Source organism: Canis lupus, chromosome 8 (assembly GCF_003254725.2).
Source record: "Canis lupus dingo isolate Sandy chromosome 8, ASM325472v2, whole genome shotgun sequence".
NCBI lineage: Eukaryota > Metazoa > Chordata > Mammalia > Carnivora > Canidae > Canis > Canis lupus.
In genome coordinates this window covers 16,240,167-16,260,498 of record NC_064250.1, presented here as the reverse complement: position 1 = coordinate 16,260,498, position 20,332 = coordinate 16,240,167, and the positions used below count along the sequence as shown (strand labels likewise).

Here is a 20,332-nt window from a genome sequence, read left to right as displayed (position 1 = left end):
TTTTTAACTTCAGATTACATAAAAGCAAACTACTTTAAGATGCCTAAACTTTCAAATTTGCATTTAAAGACAGTATCTTTAGGGACACCTGGGTGGCATAGTTAGTTAAGCGCCTGACTCTTGGCTTTGGCTCAGGTCATGATCTCAGGGTCTTGAGATCTGCCCCTAAGTGAGGCACACTCTCTCTCTCAAATAAATAAATAAATCTTTAAAGATTATGTATTCAGTGAGAGCATTTATCACCAAATTCTAAAAAGGGGAGGTTTTCTGAGGGAGGAAAAAAAAAAAAAAACCAGCACATATAAGAAGCCAAGGCTTTTAGCCAGTGAAATTTTTACTGATAAAACTTTGGGACACCTGGGTGGCTCAGTCAGATAAGCATTTGACTCTTAATTTTGGCCTAGGTCATGATATCATGGTCATGAGACCAAGCTGAGTTGGACTCTGCACTCAGTACAGAGTCTGCTTAACATTCTCTGTTTCGTCCGTTGCCCCTCCTCCTGCTCTCTTGCACTTTCTTTAAATAAATAAATAAATAAATAAATAAATAAATAAATAAATAAATAAATAAAATCTTTAAAAAAACAAGATATGATAGATCACAGCATTTATCTTAATTAAAGATGATACATATCAAACCACATCAAGGCTGACTCAATCAAATCAAGTATGTATTAATTTAGTCTCTAAAATGGTGAAAAGAAATGAATTAGTATTAGTTTATTCATTTCACATTGACATACAAGGCAAGGGCAAACAGACTAAATCATTGTATACTCCGTTGTAAACTCCTTGCCTCTTGATTGGGGGTGGAGGGGGAAGCAATGCACAAAGACTACTGAGTATTTTTAAAACATGAGAAAAAAAAAACCTACAGATTTTGATGCTTGTTTGACCTCAAGTAGCTGCATTAATCAATGCATGAAGGAAATTAACAGGAATAGGTAACCTAATAATTTCAGTATTTTCAAAAGAGATTTTTGGTCACTTCTACTTCAGAAATAAATTAACAATATTATCTTGAAGCAAAAAAAATGTCAAGTATGTGGCTAACCATCATGGATAAAGAAGGAGGGCAGCTGGGAACATGGAAAGCTAAATTATTTGAATAACTTTTAAATTCTCAATTATACTGCAAACTAGAATTTAGTGTGAGGTCAGGAGATGATGATTACAATTCTGCTGCAATCAGGAGAATATTTTGCCTGACTCTAGCCTCAAAGTACTTCAGCTAAAAGTTCCTTCTTTAAGGTAATTCCCTGATATTCCCCAATATAAATATATAATTAAATAAATATCTATTTACCCCCATCATCTTTATTTCCTTCCTAGCAATTATCAAAAATTATAATAATGTATGTATGTATTTCTTTAATATCTGTCCTTTAAACTATAGGTTCCATGTAAGCAAGAAATATTGTCTGTTTTATTCACCAACATTTGTCCACTACATTGTACAGTGCCTTAGTCAATAAATATTTGTGGTGAATGAATGAATGAACCAATGAGCACAGTTTCTTTAAGAGCGGATAGATCTGATGCAGAAGAGAATCAGCCATGTCTTAAGAGTAAAAAGTGGCAAATAATTTTCTCTTTTGTTTGAAGGGAAGAAGCTATTTTCAAAAATTTCTTTAATCACTCTTTCATGCTTCAAGAGAGAGAGCTGGAAAATTCATGCTGCACCCCTCCCGAGTTGTCTCAATGCTCCCACGCCTAACTCTGACATAAATCCACTCATTAACTATAAGTTTAAAAAATCATTGACATAGTGTTACTATCAATTCCACTACTGAGTGCCCTAGGTCCTAAGATAAAATAAATTTGTTTTGATTACATAACATATATGAAAGAATTTCAATGATTTGCTGGAATATCAGGCAGGATGAGAGTATCATGATCTAAAACAGATAACTGTCAGCATTATATGTCATACAGCTTACTTTAGAAAAGTCATCAATGGCCAGTACTTTGTTTGCTATTTCATACATCTCACCCCTTCTGAAATATATATCGGCCTCCATGGGCTTGCACTTAATTGCCTGGGTATAGTTCAGAATTGCTAAAGTAATGTCTTTTCTTCTTCTGAAAATTTCTGCCTTTGACAAATATGCCTCTAAAAAAAAGTTAGAAAGGTAAAACTCAGGGTTACAGACCTTCTATTAACTATGAAAATTTTAATCCCTCTCCCTCTAAAAATGAAGTCTTAGAACAATGTTTCTCTATTATATTTTCTTAACCATTTAATTTAAAGGGGTTTTTTTTCTATTTCAACAATGCAGAACTTGTTCTTAAAGGCTGATAAATATTCACTTATGGTTAAAAGCATTTTCAATTTCAATTTTAAGTAACAAAAATTATCTTTTACCTTTTTGTATAGCTGAAGTGTTTCATACTCTTTTAATGTTTATAATAGAACAAAAATTTATGGAATTGGGCAGAAATAAGCATAGATCAAAAAATTTTATGAAGCTCAAGTTATATTCTAGGGGTATGTTGTGCATGACAGGGTTATAAAAATGAATGTGACATTTTCTCATTCTCAAAAAGTTCTGTTTTCTGGTTCCATTGAAGCTAGTTCGAGGATGGTACATAAAGACAAATGTATAGATTTCATGCAACTAGGAAGTCTTGGAACACTGCAATGTTTCAGAGATTTGTGGTCAAGGAAAGATTTATAAATCACTTCTATAATTAAATTTTTAAGTTCATATCCTTCTTATGGGATGAGCAGTAAGAAACACATTTATTGTAACTTACACAAGGGCATTAACATTTCAAGCCACGATGAGTATTTTGAAAACAGTATAGAATCATACAAGTTCAATATATACAATGTCAAGAGTAAATTTAACTTTTAAAAGCTACAACCATTTTTGAAGGCTTATATCTATTAATGTATATATCTTTAAAACACCACTAAATGACCAAAGCTTAGGTAAAGATATAAATAATATAATTGTCTGCACAACCTACCTGCATTATTTTTATTATATTTATTTATATAATTCAAATCATCCAAAGCTTCATTAATTTTGTCTTGGAAAAGGTAAATGAAATGCCGATGCCAATAGGCATTGAGAAACAATGGCTCCAATAGTATAGCCTAGAAAATATATGCATAAGTTCAATTAAAGTTGGTTGATTAAAGGAAGATATCCTGTCAAATAAATCTTGCAAACACTATTGATCCCAGTGGCTTTCTATGTGCATAATATAAAATGACTCTCCCAATGTGACAAAATGTAATGTTTTTAATATCAATTACTTGAAAATGTCAATAATTATAATTTCACAATCCCACATGTATACTACACATATTCATGGTTCAAAATTCTAATAGAAATTATTACACAAATTATTACATAGAGAGGATTATAAGTGTAAATTGTTAATATTGTTATTCTGATTAAATAACTTACTTCCTGTAGATCTTTCATGGCACTCTGTAACTTTCCCAGTTTCCTATAAAGAGCTCCACGCCTGCAATATGCAAAAGCAGGATATGTTTTCTTATCATTTATTTCTTTAGTCAAGATCTCCACTTCAGATTCATAATATTTAATAACTTCTGGAGAAAGACCAGACTTCAAAGAATCACACAATTCTATTTTTGGTGGTTCTTTCATTCTTTCAGACAAGCCTTCATGGATAGATATTTTAACAGCTTTCTTTTTTGTGGTTGTCTTCTGATGTTTATCCTTAGAGAACATATCAAGAGCCCATGTTCGAGGGTCACAATTTTCTGGAATTCCTCCCTTACTTCGGACAAATTCATCAAAATTTAAACACAAAGGTAGACTGGGACAATGAAGTTTATGTTCATATAATGGAACTTTGAGTAAATATTTCTTCTGTCCAGGAAGGATTCCATGAGATGTTGATCTAGTTATTAAGAGAGTGATTTTTAAATTATAGAAATATCATTATTTTTATAATCAATAAATCAACTCAGCCACAGATGAAATTACTATTTCTCTATTATTAAAATAAAATTACATGCTATTTTTATGCAAACCAAGTCCTCCTGTCCATTCATCAAAATTGTAACACCATATGAAGAATCTATACAGAAACTCTATAGAGTTTATAGAAAGCAGAAGATTGTTATTTAAAGATGTAGCCTTCCTAGAGTACTGAAATAAGGTGCCAATGCTCCTTTCAGGTTTAATTTACACACTTGCCTCCAATCAGAGAAATTACAATGGGGAATTGTGGAGATAAACTGATGTGAGAAAGGAAGTACCATCCAAGACGTTGGAGAGCACATGAACTTGAGGAAATGGGAAGGAGAGATTTGACACATAGTATACTACCAAATTCACATCCCAGACTTCACCCTTCTTTAGTAGACTATGAAATTAGAGAATACGTATGCTTTCAAATGCTACATTTCTAGTTCTCTCCTCCTCAAATTCTTCCATTTTCTACAATTTTTAATAAGTAACATTTACTATATGGTGGGTATTTTACTAGCCACATGAGAGAGAATAAGCACATTCTATTGGAAAAAAATCAAAACTGCAACATTTCAATAAATAATTACTGAGTTTGTACTGTGAGAAAGACCTATTTCTAAACATTAAGAGAATTTTAAAGTCAATATTCTTCTCTTTCCTCACTTTGTGACACTCTACACTCCTCTCTACACTCTAGTGCAAGCTGTCATATCTCTTCCACCTAGAGTACAATAACTTCATAATTCCAGACTTCTACTCTTGCCTTTTGTCTAATCTGTTCTCCACATGGAAGTCAGCATGTTTGTTTTTTAACAAATATAAATCAGATCATGTTACTCCCTCCAAGAGCTTCCTTAATACCTAGAATGCAAATCAAGATTTTCTTCATGGTCTACAAGACTACATGAGACCCCAGCATATGTCTCTGATAACACTATTCTCTCCCTTCTCAATTTTCTAGCCATATCATCTGAGAGCAAGCCTCAAGGCTATTCCACTTTTCAGCCATTCTGAGTGGCTGGCTCCTTCTCAATTCATATCTCCAATCAAATGTTACTTGAGAAAGGCATTCTATGCCAGATATGTTTTATTTCCACCTCCACATTCATCTCTACCCTTCTCTTCTTTGCCTTCCCCAAGGGACTAATCTATATTGACTACATCCATAAGATCCCTTGTTCTCTGTCTTCTAATTGGATATATCCAATTAGAAATCCCAAAGAGGAAAGGAGGAGAGTAAAGTCAAGGTGTTTATTCCTATGGCTCTCTCTGAAGAGTCACCTCAAACTGGCTATGATCCTTGACCAAAGATCAAGTGACCAAAGATTACTACTTTCCTTAAGGAAACCCTTTCTACACAATTCCTCTTGCAAGTTCTAGTAATCACTCCTACCTTTTGTCCTCTCAGACTTAAGGGTAGAAAAATGTCTATGTTATTTTTAGCCCCAGGATACTACATTATCATTTGTAGTTTCCCTGTCCTGACATGTTTATAAATTGTCCCTTTATTACACTTTCCTAGAACTATCCTAAATTGAACATACTAAGTGCTGTTTACTGCTGGTACCCTGACTGATAAAATAATTGGTACCAGAAGTTTCTTGGGAAATATACACACAGAAAGATCCTAGAATAAACTTCTTGCCAGAATAAAAGAGGATGCAAATAGTCAACAGTATGTGGTGTAATCGAAGCTCCTTGAATTATCTACGGCATTAGCAGGGGATGGTGTTCAGGTGGAAGGCAAGGCATTAGATCAAGTAGATACCACTTAGTCACTAGTAATGATTATAAAAATTGTGGAATCACTTTACTTTAGGCCAAAAGAGAAGAACAGTACCTATTAAATACCTAAATTCCCTAAACCTTGTATATCAAGATAATGAAGCTACTAGGAAAGGAGCAGAAAATTGAAATATAGGATGTGAGCATTTGAGCAAGAATGAATGTGACTGACGATTTTGAATTTCCAAATTCCACTCATCTTCTCTTGACAGAAGAGACTGGCTGAGGACTGTCAAATTTCCCAGTCTGAGAGACTCAACCATCTCCTGTATAAATATCTTTCCATTACTACACTGAGACATTGCTTCATGCTATATCAAATCTGTTTTAATCACTCCCCAAAATCACTCAGCTGGGACCTCCCAAATCCTCTCATGGAGATACAACTAACACCCATCAGCCTCCTACACATCTCCCCCATATAGATGGCCTTGGGTTGGTGGCTGCTAGTCCTAGCCAGTGCAGCCTTGATATAGAATTTCCCAGCATACTCTGAGTGATCCTCAAACTTATTGTCAGTCATGTGGAAGACTTATTAAATACTAATTTCTGGTGTAGATTTCTAGCTACATTTGGTAGACAGAATTTTTTAAGATTCATTTATTTATTTTAGAGAGAAAGAGATAGAGGAGGGGAAAGGGCAGAGGAAGAGAATATATTTATTTTAGAGAGAAAGAGATAGAGGAGGGGAAAGGGCAGAGGAAGAGAATATCCAAGCATATTCCTGCTGAGTGCAGAGCCCAATGTGGGGCTTGATCTCACAACCCATGAGATCAGGACATGAGTGTGACACCTAACCAACTAAGCCACCCAGGTGCCCCAGATAGAATTTGAAGTCATAGGTATCTGTGGCAATAACTAAGTGACTGAAGGTCCCCAGAAAGTGAGATAGATGAGCAGCCTGCTAAGGTATTCTTTGACTTACATAGATGAAAAACTTTTAGGTCTTCTAGGCATAAGCCTAACCAGTTATAGTGGGTTTTTAAAACTCTTATGCAGCTCTTAGACGTCAGTCGGTTCATCTCTAAAAACTCTCACCTGACAGAAAGGCCCTACCATATCCCCCTGAGGAAGAATCTTGTAGTGGGACCTTGCAATGTGACCTTGGTGTTTATAAGGAATTTTTCCCCAAAAGTTTCCAAAGGTCTAGGAAAAAAGAAAGACCTGAACCTTCTGGGAATCATTAAATACTTACCCTAAACTTATGCTGATCCACAGATTACTGTGGATGCCACTGAAGTCCACAACCAAATTAGGTAATTATGAAGGTCAAGTGATATAAAGAATCTTGGCCTGAAACCATCTAACAGAATCTAGTGAGACATGGACCCATCCTATGATAATTTCCCCAGTCCTAGAATATGCAGTAGGAATGAGTCAACTTAACTTCAAAAATTGTATACTGAAGAAGATATTAGTAGTAAGGGTCAAGTGTAAATCTCTGGAATTGCCCATTCCATCCTAAACCACTATCCACCATGATAGTATATTAAAAACAATACCAGACCATCAGGGAAATTACAAATTAACAAGGAAACTCTCTGCTTGTGGGCAAAATAAACTCTACCTCACTTGGGGGTGTAGCAGCAGCAAGACAGGCCAAGAAAATCAGAACCAAGACTACAGATTCACTTTCAGGAGCTAGTCAAGTTTGGAAGTTTTGATAGTGGAAGCCAGGACCATCATCAGTTATTCTAGAAAGAGAAGGCAATGTATTCACAGGATTGGAAAGCCAATAGCAAAAGGGCTGGCCTGGATCTCAGATCAAGTATGTTACTCAATACTGGAAGACAGAACACTGGCAGAGATCCAAGAGGCTAACAATTCACGGAAGACCAGGTAAGAGAGAAGGCAATGAGTACAAGGGAGTCAAGGTGGGCTAGGAGCCATCAACAAACACAGCTTTCTGCTGCATTGTAGGCTGCTGAAGAAGATCTCTGCTAATCTCTCACTGGCTGGTCTACCAATATTGGGCTCAGAGACCAAAGCAGAGGAAACGTCCAGAGAAATGGTGAAGCAACAAAGTTACTGCAGACATATGGCATCCTGTCATGACCTGGATGAGAGGGCAGGCAACATGGGTAACCTATAGTAAAGGGACTGACTGAAAACACATGGTTCTAGGTTTTTAATCAGCTCAAATAGATCTTGCAGGAGTTACTTTCCACAGTCAAGCTTTGATTTCATACACAGTCTGCTTCTAACCTTTTAAGGAATCCAGCAAGAATAAGTATAATCAAACAAGCTTAAATTAAGGTCAGAAATAAAATGGTAAGAAAGATAATTCTGTGTTAACCACATTAAGATTAGTGAAAAAAGATCTCAAACTATAGGAATAGAATTATTTTTCAAAGTTGCTCCATAAACCTATTTTAAAATAACAGTTATTTCATAGTTACACTTTTGTGCTAAATTTATTTAGATTAAGATTTTTTAATAAGTTAGGAAAGCTGTACTAATATATTATCTTAGACAAATACCTCAATGGTTGGTTTAACTGCCTGCACCAAAAGGTGCATCCTATTACTGCAATATATACAAATTTCAAATTCAGTTGTTAAAAGGCAAATAAATCTCTTTAAGTGGTGAAACTTTATAATCAAAGTGATAAAGAATCAGTAAGTAGTAAAATATACCAAAATAGTGTTTCCTCTGCTTATATCCTTTATAGAGACAGAAGTCACTTAGGTCTCTATAAAGGAAGTATCAGAAAGGGAGACAGAACGTAAAGACTGCTAACTCTGGGAAGCGAACTAGGGGTGGTAGAAGGGGAGGAGGGCGGGGGGTGGGAGTGAATGGGTGACGGGCACTGGGGATTATTCTGTATGTTAGTAAATTGAACACCAATAAAAAATAAATTTAAAAAAAAAAAAAAAGAAGTCACTTAGGTCAAGGCCAAAATGGTACAATGTTTTATCCTCCCTAGGATAGTAAAGATTCATATGTTTCAAAATCAGCAAATGTATCAAAAATATGTATGCAAATTTCTGGTTCTTTTCAAAAACATTTGTCAACTTAGAAAAACCTATCTGAAGTCTTCTAAAGATGAGCTAACAAAAACAATTCCACATATTTGTTGCAGGGAAAATTCAAGCATAAGTAGCATTCAGGACTTGAATGGCATACTCCCCTAGAGTAGGTCTCTGCTCCACTCTGTCACCCATGCTTACAGAGGTTGTTCCCAAGTTTTTTCAGGAACAATAAATCACCACACCAAAACATCATTAATTTAACCCTTTTTCAGCACTAGCAAGTCTTCATAATAATGAAGTTAAACAAAACATTTATGACTCTCTTATCAACAGGAAAGTCTTCACTTTTCAAAAGGACATAAATTTAATGAATTCTTGTCATCTGGGGATATCTAAAGAGAAATAAAGTCCAGAGCGTATTGCAAAATATTTTGTACAACCCCTCAGTTTTAAGAAAGTTAGACCTTGAACACTTAAATATGAACATACCTGGAACTTCAGTTGTTGTCATCTTAGGTCCTTGCACATTTTTTTCAAAGATTTATTTATTTACTTTAGAGAGAGAGAGAGAGAGAGAGAGAGATCATACAAACAGGGGGAGGGGCAAAGGGTGAGAGAGAATCTTAAGCAGACTCCCCGCTGAGCAGTGATCAATCTCACAACACTGAGACCATAACCTGAGCAGAAATCAAGAGTTGGATGCTCAACCAACTGAGCCACCCAGGCACCCCATCTCCTTGCACATTTTCAAACATGCTAGATACTATTACTTCCAGGTAAGGAAAAAATTAATTATTTCTATGTGTTGATCCCTGAATAAGGACTCACACAACATACAAAAACAGTTTGTCTATCTAGATTACTCAATTCATTAGTTCAAATTTAAAAACAGTTAAATCTCAGCAATCTATTTCAACTTCTGCACGGGCAATATTTATTTAGAGCAGGGGTTGTTTTTTGATCTTAAATAACTTCAGAAAAATAACTAAGTAGATTTTATTTCTTTCATTGAAAGATTTCATTTAGCTATCAAATTGACTTAGTTGATGGGATGAGCACTGGGTGTATACTATCTGTTGGCAAATCGAACTTCAATAAACAATAACAACAAAAAATTGACTTAGTTTTAATGTTCTTAAGTCAGCCCCAACTTTAAAATATAGTTTAAACCAGCCATATATTTATATTATTGAATGTAAAAGTAAGGGATTCTCCTATATTTAAAAGTAAAGGATTCTCCTTTAGCTAAGAAGTTATCATATTTTCAATGCTGAATAAAATAATAAGTATCTATATAGATAAAATATCTATATAGATATAGATATCTATAACTTCAATTAGTGAAATTATAAGATTAAGACCAAAACCACAATACATTTTTTAAACTATAACAATTATTGATTAAACAAGACCTTTTAAGAACTTTCGGAGGCTTGGATAATTCATCATACAAAGCTGTAAGTTTATTGAACTTCAATCTTTTCTTCCATCTCATCTTCTTTTTCTTGGGATAAACAATATAAGTAATGCCAGCTTTTTTAGATGCTTCAATGAGAGAGAGTGACAGATCTCTCACAATGCCTCTGTCCTGAATGTCATCTAAGATGCTATCTATATTTTCTTTCTCAGAGGGTTCCTCAGTTTCATTTTTCTGAGTCATCCAATGCTCTAAGTGCTTTGTTTTCTGAAATATCATGTCTTTTATAGTGCTTTGCTTGTCATCCTTAATCTCTATTGGAGTTGTGACCTCTTCTTTCTTCAATTCAACTGCAGATTTTACTCTCTTATTAGCAAGGAAACAAAGATAGAAAAACTTAAAATCAACTTAGTTGCTACATGTTTTAAGCTAATTCAGTTACAATTATTACTTTTATTATCAAAAAATATTAAGTCATATTCTTAATGTCTTTCAAAGTCAGTTTATAAAGTTAATAGTAGGTTGGTTAAAGCACAAGTGCAATAATTTGGTGTATGACATTTTGTTAGCTACATAAAAATAATACTATAAAGTAGATATGCATTAACTGTGATTTTATATAGTCTTAATTTTAAAAGAATGCTCTTTACATATTCAAATAAAGTACATACTCTACTTTTACTTTTCATGAAAAAGAATTGATAGAGTGGGTAAAAAATATTAAAATGCCTTATCCTATCAAATCAATTTGTAAGTCTATTTTCAAAAGCAGTTTAACAACACTGAATTTCCATATGGTAGTATTCAAATATCCTCTACAATAATTTTGCATTCAATATTACAAGCTTAAGAACAGAATTCCAGCCTAATATTTTCTTTTATCTAATCATCAGAGAACCAACTTAACTTTTAATAATATCAATATTATAATATACTAATAATTGTAAAAAATTTGCAATAATTATGCATTAGTACTTGAAACTCTAACAACACTCATTACTAAAAAAAGAGATATTATTTCCAATCCTTTGATACAGCATTTCCAGCTTTTTTTTTTTTTTTAAAGAGAAAGATCATGTCAAATTTATTATCCTTAAGTTCACGTTGACAGAAAATATACATGGGAATGTTTCCACCTTTTGTTAAAAGAGCAAGCAGAAAGCATGGTTAGGAAGGATCAAGGGAAGTCTATCTTAACCCATGGACTAAGGCCTGGTTCTGCTGGTTAATAAGCAGGTGAATGACCAGCAAAAGGTTAATAAATATACGCCTGGCTGATAGGGAAGGGATTATGGTCCTTTTCTTCTTATCATTAAATGTTTCCAGGAATACACAGGCATGAAGACCTTCCCAAAGAGTAAAGGATGTCATCTCTGCTGGCTGAACCCAGCAGAGCTCCTGCTGGAAGAGCCTGTAGGCAGGCAGACCACTGTCAATAAATTAACTGCACTTAAGTTTGCTAATAAGTAATAATTTGTTATACAAATGTTTTTCTTTATAGCGAAGTTAGGCCCAAATTCCAAACATAACAATGTCACACAAACTAGTTATGTTCTTTAAGATACACTAAAGTACAATAGAGATATTGACCTTCCATAACTTACCATACTTCCTCCATCTCAAGAAACTATATGTAACTCACTAAATAATTAAAATATATAATAAGGTAACACATAGACTATAGAATATTATGGTATGCATAATATAGGTTTATATCAATAAATATAGATACATACACATAGTATGTGAGACATATAGATATAGATATATCATATGGTACTGGCATAAAAACAAACACATGGACTAATGGAACAGAACCAAGAATCCAGAAATGTCCCATGTATATATGGTCAACTAATATCTGACACCTTAGAAGCCTAGACAGGAGCAGGGTCTGGATACGATAACTGGTGGTCCAGTCATCACAGTGAGCTTATGACCTCAGTAAGCTCAGACTCCAAAGTCCACATCAGTCTCTGTGATGCTAGAGCAGAGATTATAGACCATGATTTTTGTTTTAGTTTTTTTATTTTTCATTAATTTTTATTTTTTATTATTTTTGATTTCTCTTATTTTACTTTGATTTTTGTCCTTTGGGCATTTTTCTTTTCTTCTCTTTTTCCTTCATTTTTCTTTTGTCATTTTCCTTTTTATTTTATTATTATTTTCTTCTTTCTGTAAAAAGCCATGGTTTATATAGCCACAGATCCAGCCGGCCAGCAAAATTCCACCAAGCACACACAGTCTCTACAGGGGACACCATACACAAGACCATTCCTTCAAGTTTAGGAGAAGTAGCTCTTCCATCTAGTCCATAGAAACAAAGGCAGAAAGCCAAGCGAAATGAGGAGACAGAGGAATATGCTCCCAAAGAAAGAACAAGAAAAAACTTCAAAAAAATAACTAAATGAAACAGAGATAAGTAATATGTCTGACAAAAAATTTAAAGTAATGATTGTAAAGTACTCACTGGGCTGGACAAAAGAGTGGAAGAACTCAGTGAAATATCTGAAGAAAAAGATAGAAAATATAAAAAAAGAACCAATCAGAGTTGAAGAATATTATAATAGAAATAAAAAACACAGTAGAGGGAATCAACAGTAGATTAGAGGGGACAGAAGAATGATCTGTGTTCCAGATCATTGGTAATGGAAAGCACTCAAAGCTGAACACCAAAAAGAGAAAATAATTTGTTTAATGAGGATAGAAATGGCCAGAATTAGACATAAGAAAAGTATGAATTAAAAGATGTAAAATACAGCAACATATGCATAAAATGTGGAGGAGGGAGTAAATGTGGAGGAGGGAGTAAGGGAAAAGAAAGGGAAAAAGAAAAAGAAAGGTTTTTTTTTTTCTTTAGAATGTTCTTGAACTTAAATGATCATCAAATTTGTATAGACTGTTATTTACCTTGGGTATTATATATGAGCCTAATGGTAGCTACAAACCCAAAACTTATGACAGATGCACAAAAATTAAAGAAGTAGAATGGCTATTATAAAAAAGACAAGAGATATCAAGTGTTGGCAAAGCTATAGGGAAAAGCGAATCCTTGTGCACTATTGATGGAAATGTAAATTGGCACAACCACTGTGGAAAAGAGTATGGAAATTTCTCAAAGAATTAAAAATAGAACTACTCTATGATCAATCTCACTTCTGGGTATATATCCAAAGGAAATGAAATCAGGATCTTGAAGAGATATCTTCACTCCGTTATTCCTTACAGCTTTAATCACAATAGCTAAAATATAGAAACAACCTAAGTGATCATCAATGGATGAATGGATAAAGAAAATGGATAAAAGGGATCCCTGGGTGGCGCAGCGGTTTGGCGCCTGCCTTTGGCCCAGGGCGCGATCCTGGAGACCCGGGATTGAATCCCACATCGGGCTCCCGGTGCATGGAGCCTGCTTCTCCCTCTGCCTGTGTCTCTGCCTCTCTCTCTCTCTCTCTCTGTAACTATCATAAATAAATAAAAAAAAGAAAAGAAAAAAAAGAAAATGGATAAAAAAATATATATATATACACACACACACACAATGGAATATTATTCAACCACTTAAAAAAAGGAAATTCCGCCACTTGCAATAACACGGATGGACCTTGAGGGCATTATGCGAAGTAAAATAAATAAATTAAGTCGGACAGTGAAAGACAAATATTGTATGATCTCACTTACATGTGGAATCTTAAAAACAAGAACATGTAGATATAGAAAATAGGTTGGTGGTTACCAGAGGCAAGGAATAGGTGATGGATGAAATGCGTAATAATGGCCAAAACGTACAAAATTCCACTATAAAATAAGTAAGTCCTGGTGATATAATACACCATAGTGACTATACTTAAAATACTGTACTGTGTATTTGAAAGTTGATAAGAGAGAGATGTTAAAGGTTCTCATTACAAGAAAAAAATGTGTAACTGTGTGTGGTGATGGATGTTAACTAGACTTGTCGTGGTGTCCATTTGTGATACATACAAATATTTAATCATTATGTTGTACACTTGTAACTAATATAATGCTATATATCAATTATAGGCCAATAAGAAATCTTAAGGGTAGTGTGATTGTACAGGGATATATAAAACAGAGGAATCAAAAAGTCGTTAAGAAAAGAAAATGTCAGAAATGAGATAGGAAGCAGGCTAACATGAAGCCTGTTAAAAGCAAGTTACAAGCAAGTAACATAGAGAATCAAGAAAGATTTGTAAGATTTCGAAGAGAAAACAAAAACTGGATGCTAGATGTCAATGCCACCAAGGGTAAGAATCTTCCTCTCCAAAAAGCCTGTGGATTATTGGTGCAGAAGAAAGTACAATGCATTTAATGAGAGGGAGTGTGGATCTAAGTTCTAACTCTGGCATTTATCACTTTCTGACCTTTGCCTTTTCACACAAATAAACAAGGATAATATGTGCCTCAAATCCTTGTCTCAGAATATTGTGAAGTTCAAGATCAGACTGGAACAGTATCCATGCAAATGCTCCGAAACTGTGAGCTCAATACAAATGTAGGTCAATATTATAATGACTTATAATACACCAGGCAAGGTCAAACTATGAACATGTGATACTCCCAAGAGCTGTTGAAAATCTTAAACTGGCACCACCAACCACAATTTTTACAGGGGCCACCAAACACACTCTTGAATCCAAACTTATAATTAATTCCGAATGAATCAACAGACCACACTATTTCAGAAAAACAAACAAAAAAGCATCAATAGTGATTATTAATAGAAATACAAACATTTCTTTTGAATAATAAAAACTAAAAAAATTATCATACCTTTAATTGTGGAGATGGTGTGTTGAAACATTTTCGGATATTTTCAAATGATGCAGATTTTCTTAGGAAAAAAAACTGGAACAATCAAATGGTAAATATGCATTGACTTTAGGTACTATTTGGTAAAGTTAAATTTCATATGACAATTGACTAATGATAGCTGCTCAGGTGAATTAATGAAACGCAGAAATGCTCATTAAAATATATGTTCTTATTGATTTTTGAAGTCGCTGACTTCACAGAGAAAAGCAGAACTGAAAATCCATCAATTAACTTAGAAAAGTGTATAATAATGGAAACGATCTTATTTTTTAAAATTCAACTTGATACAACAAACACCTACCAAAGCATTCTGGTTGGTACAAGTGGCATAGGTGTGTATAAATGTGCCATAAATACCCTGAGCCATTACACCCCTTAGCAAGGAGGCTGCACTAGGGAGACCTGAAGTAACTACTGTCTCCTGAACAGTCACCTCTAATTATGAGCAGCCCCAACCTTTTACTCCACCAGCCCATACACATACCATCACTTACTATGAGAACTATTACATTGAAAGAGTTGGGAAATACTACTATACTAAATAGTGTAGAAAGTACAGAAAAAAATGGCCATGTTCCATATTCTCAACCAATATAATAGTGAGAACAGAAAGAAAAGAAAAACTGTAACCCAAAACAGCTGTGGCACTGACTAGAGATGGCATGAATGAATCCTGTGTAAAGAGAACATAGCATAGGGAGGGAGAGGTCAGTCCTCAAGGGGATGGGATCTGGATAGACTGGCTGGAAGGTGGAGCACAGCACTGGCCTGTGAAAGGCAGCAGATTTCCATAGACTGAGATAGACCTGAGAATATCCCAGGCCTATTCTGGGAATATATTCCCCCATATTAGGGAATAGCCTAAATGAGCACCTAGAAGTGTCAAAATGTAGGGGATCTTAGTCCCCACGGACTTTGGTGCAGATGAAGAACAGGGTACATGGAGGTTAGACAAAAGACAAAAGGAGAAGTATAATGGGAAATAAGATAGAAGGTATAGTTGAGGCCAGATTATGAAGCTCAATGAAGCACTTTGACTTTCTTTGGTAGGTGGAGTTCCTCAGTTTGAGACATAAGTGACATAATTATGCCCTAGTTTTATAGCAGGAGGCAGGAGGAGGATGGATTGGAGGCAGCAGCTACTAGAAATGGGAATATGTGATAGGTAGGTGTAAGTACTACAATAGTCCAGAAAGTATAAACGGCATTCCAAACTAGAAAGTGACATTCATTAGTTCAGTTATTTTTTATATGATGGCTACTGCTCTAGGTGCTATGGATAAAACAGTGTTGAAGAATGATATAACCCCAGGCTGGTGAAGAATAAAAAGATCAAACATGCATGAGGAGAAACATTTAGTAAGCGCTATAAGGAAAATAGCAAAAAGGCAATCTATATTAAATAGATACATTATCTCCTCAAAATAAAAGAAAGTATTACCTAACTGTATGGGGCAGTTAAAGGAGGAGGCATAAACATATCTTTAACCTAGGTAACTGACTAGAATAGGATTTGATTTGTCACAAGGCACTAAGACTTTCTATTATGTACCATTCAGCATCCCAAGATACCATCAAGGGAAGCAGAGGCCTGAAGGCAGTAATGAGAGATAAATAAAACTTTCTTGTTTGTGCCCCAAGAAGTTTGAGACATTTATTACATCAGTTATATATACTTCGTATTTTTCTTCTTCTCTCAACTTCTTCAATCACTATCTCTTTTCCCCCAATTACATTCATTATGTAATTAGCTTACTTGGATACACTACATTGATAACAAAGTAATGAGAATGAGTCTAATCACCATTTAGAGAATTCAGTTTTACTGTTTCATGGCCATAATCAATCCCCCCATTTGGTCCAAACATTCACAAACATGTTTTAATCTTGTAAGACCTAGGCAAGAAGTGATAAATTAATGCAAGACCAGAAATTTTCAAAATTTTAGGAAAATTCACAACAGATATTCTGCTACTAATTAGCAAATAACATCTTCTGTGTGTCAGAAAGACAACATATTTGAAAAAGGAGGTGATCACTGGATGGCTCAGTGGCTTAGTGCCTGCCTTCAGCCCAGGGCGTGGTCCTGGAGTCCCGGGATCAAGTCCCACATCAGGCTCCCTGCATGGAGCCTGCCTCTCTGTCTGCCTATGTTTCTGGCCTCTCTCTCTGTGTCTCTCATGAATAAATAAATAAAACCTAAAAAAAAAAGAAAAGAAAAAGAGGAAATGTGTCCTCAGAAAAGATACCAATAGTGAACATTCTGAGGCATTTCCCAGACTGAGGAAGCACCAAGAAATAATTTCCAGAACTACTAGAAATAATTTATCTGTGCTGTAGGAAAATAAAGCAACCAACTCACACTTTAGAATAAAAGTTGTACATACCCTAGAACTGCTGTGCTGATTTAAAATAATGACACTTTCCTTGCTTTCAGCTGAAAATCTCTCAGTTAAAATCTTGCTTGCTTGAACACTCTGCAATAAAAAGTTAACAGTTTTAAAATGTAGAGTGGAGTACTTTAAAAAGCCTAGGATCACTGTTACTTCATGGCAATATACATTATTACCAAAAGAGAAATGTATGAAAAATGTAGAAGTATAGAAAACATTTACCAGAGACACATCAAAAGTCCAGCTATAGCCTTAGCATTTGGCCCAAACCCACAATTGGGCTTCCCTGTTGACCATTAGCCAAATAGATAGTTCTACCTTATTTCTGGTATCACTAATCTTAGGAGCAATCAATGATACTGTGATCTTATAGGTTAGCATTGAATCTATTTAGTATATCAATATCAGAATTATGAATAAGACATACTATTTGGATTTATCATAAATATAGGACTATTCGCTGTCAAATATAATAAACATTCTAAATTCTATTTGAAATGAAAATCTCTTTAAATGTTTTATAATTCAAACTCTTTCCATCAATTAAGTTATATATGTCTGTGTGTGTGTGTGTGTGTGTGTGTGTGTTATTGTAAGGGGAAACTGCTGCAATCATTACAATTATCATTAAGAGTGTTATTCTTCTATCTTAGAATCAGTGATTTGGATATATAGAAACAACTAGCAGATCCAAGTTTGACATGCTGGTGTATTCATGATGAATTAAATCATTCTGCTACTTTGCTTAAAGGTTTAGGTCTCAAACAACCAACATTTCAAATTCAAAAAATATTTATTCAGTAGGAAATTAGCTCTTTAAAATACCATGAAATTACTACTGAGAATGGAATAGATATGGAGAAGCTATGGGTAATTTAGGAATCCCTAGCATTGATTATATTCATCTTCTATTGTATTTTTATAATGTAGCTATAGTACTGTGTAAGGTAAGAGAAATACTAAACATAGCAAAGGAATACTTGGGTTGCCATTACTCTTCAAAGATAAATTATGTGATATACAAGAGACTTTGGAACTATTTTGTCATAAGTTTACACAAAATATTCAAATATGATGGAATAGCACCTAGTGTATATTTAAGGAAATACTTTTAATAAAAGGACAAAAGCCTTAATACTGTATTTTACAGATATCAAAATAGCAAAACTGACTAATAATCAATGGTTACTTTTTTCTTTTCTTTTCTCTTTTTTTTTAAGAGAGGGAGAGAGAGAACTCCAGTTATTCCAAAGCATAAATAAAGAGAAATCTGCAGCTAGACACATCATAGTGAAAATAGGGAAGAAAAGAGAAAAACGTAAAAGTAGCAGTTTTGGAGGAAGCAAGGAATCTATTGTCCTCAAAAAATTCACATTTAAGGCTCACTTCCCAACAGCAATAGTGGATGCCAGAGAATATTAGAACATCATTAGTGTAATAAAAGAAAACATCTGCAATATACATCATACCCAGGTATAATCTCTCTCAAGAATGAGCTAATATAAAGACATTTGAAATAGAAAAACCAAGATTTTCACCAATTGCAGTTGTCCCACTTCCCTTAAAGCAAATTCTAAAGGGTATATTTCAGGCAAAGGGTAAAATTATTCTAGGCCTCACGTTCTAAGATACTAGGGGAAAAAAAGGGAGGGATAAATATACGGGTAAAATAAAAGAAATATTGTACAAAATGATAATGTTTTTAGAGTTTTAAAAGATAAAGATCTACAAATATATCAAAGTAAGAACATATTAAGTCAAGAAGGGATAAATGGAATTGAAAGGTTTTAAAGTCATTGTATTTTCCTGGAAGAGTATAAAGGTACTGATTAACATAAGATTTTAATAAGTTAAAGTTGTGTATTCAGGGAAAGTATCATAAGAACAAGAAATAATATATTTATTTCAAAAATAGGGATAATGAAACACAATTTATCAAAACAGTTGAAAAATAAAAATAAGACCAGAATATAATACATCTAGACCACTGATTTAAAAAAAAAAAAAAAAGGAACAACAAAAAAGATAAATTTAAGAAAAGGAATAAATGAAGAAAATGAGGGATGCCTGGGTAGTTCCATGGTTTAGTGCCTGCCTTTGGCCCAGCGCATGATCCTGGAGTCCCAGGATCAAGTCCCACATCTGGCTCCCTGCATGGAGCCTGCTTCTCCCTCTGCCTAAGTCTCTGCCTCTCTGTCTCTGTGTCTCTCATGAATAAATAAATAAAATCTAAAAAAAAAAAAAAGATGAAGAAAAGGAAACAAAGGCAGGGTTAATAAAAAACATAAATTATATGTCAGGATAAAACAAAAAATATCAGTAATCACAATACTGATATTTAGGTATCAGTATTGTAAAAGGTAATCATGTTAAAATTACCTTTAAGACATAGGGCACACAGACTTTTGTATCTACATACCATTTCCCATTCAAAAGAACTTTGCACAAAGGATTCTTTGAGCAAAGGCCTGATTCCAGTTGGGATGCATGAAAAGTTCGTGGACCATCTTTTTATGCTAGAAAGTCCTTTTGAACCCTTTTTCTTCCAGTCATTGGGTATGAACCACCACCAGCACTGACTTTCTTTTCAAACACCTCTCTAATGGATTATACCATATCACCAGTTGGAACCAGTCCTGGTTACAAACCAATAATAGTCTTGCTACAATTCTTCCTTCTGTTCTGAAACTTCTGCCCACTCTCAATACTCTATACTCACATTTTCTAAATACAAAGGCAGAAAAATACATGCCCCTACTTTATAAAAAGAGTTTGGAAAATACTGCACTCATTACAGTATATTGCAGTGATATTACATATGACTCATATTACTGCCCAGCTGGGTCAGTTCAGTCAGAAGCAGATGCTACCAGTAGAGGCTACAGTGAGAGAGAGCAGTAGGAAATCTTCAGACTGTGACACAGTCAGACACCTGTAAAAGGGGAAGAGAGAGGAAGGAATGAGTAGGAAGAG

The 20,332-nt window shown here is 34.4% G+C and overlaps 1 protein-coding gene across 5 annotated transcripts in view; it reads right to left on the bottom strand.

Moving 5' to 3' along the window:
- TTC6 (tetratricopeptide repeat domain 6) overlaps positions 1 to 20,332 on the bottom strand; it is a 172,802-nt gene that overhangs the window by 55,932 nt on the left and 96,538 nt on the right. For 4 of the 5 annotated variants that reach the window (XM_035720011.2, XM_049113068.1, XM_049113069.1 and 1 more), the window contains 6 exons: positions 17,354 to 17,443; positions 14,925 to 14,999; positions 10,126 to 10,496; positions 3,420 to 3,882; positions 2,974 to 3,103; positions 1,941 to 2,113 (listed from right to left, as the gene is read on the bottom strand). In XM_035720011.2, the coding sequence (XP_035575904.2) occupies positions 1,941 to 2,113; positions 2,974 to 3,103; positions 3,420 to 3,882; positions 10,126 to 10,496; positions 14,925 to 14,999; positions 17,354 to 17,443 (1,302 nt within the window). Of the gene's footprint in view, positions 1 to 1,940; positions 2,114 to 2,973; positions 3,104 to 3,419; positions 3,883 to 10,125; positions 10,497 to 12,600; positions 12,639 to 14,924; positions 15,000 to 17,353; positions 17,447 to 20,332 lie in introns of those variants that run through there. The other variant, XM_035720014.2, reaches the window with a different exon arrangement.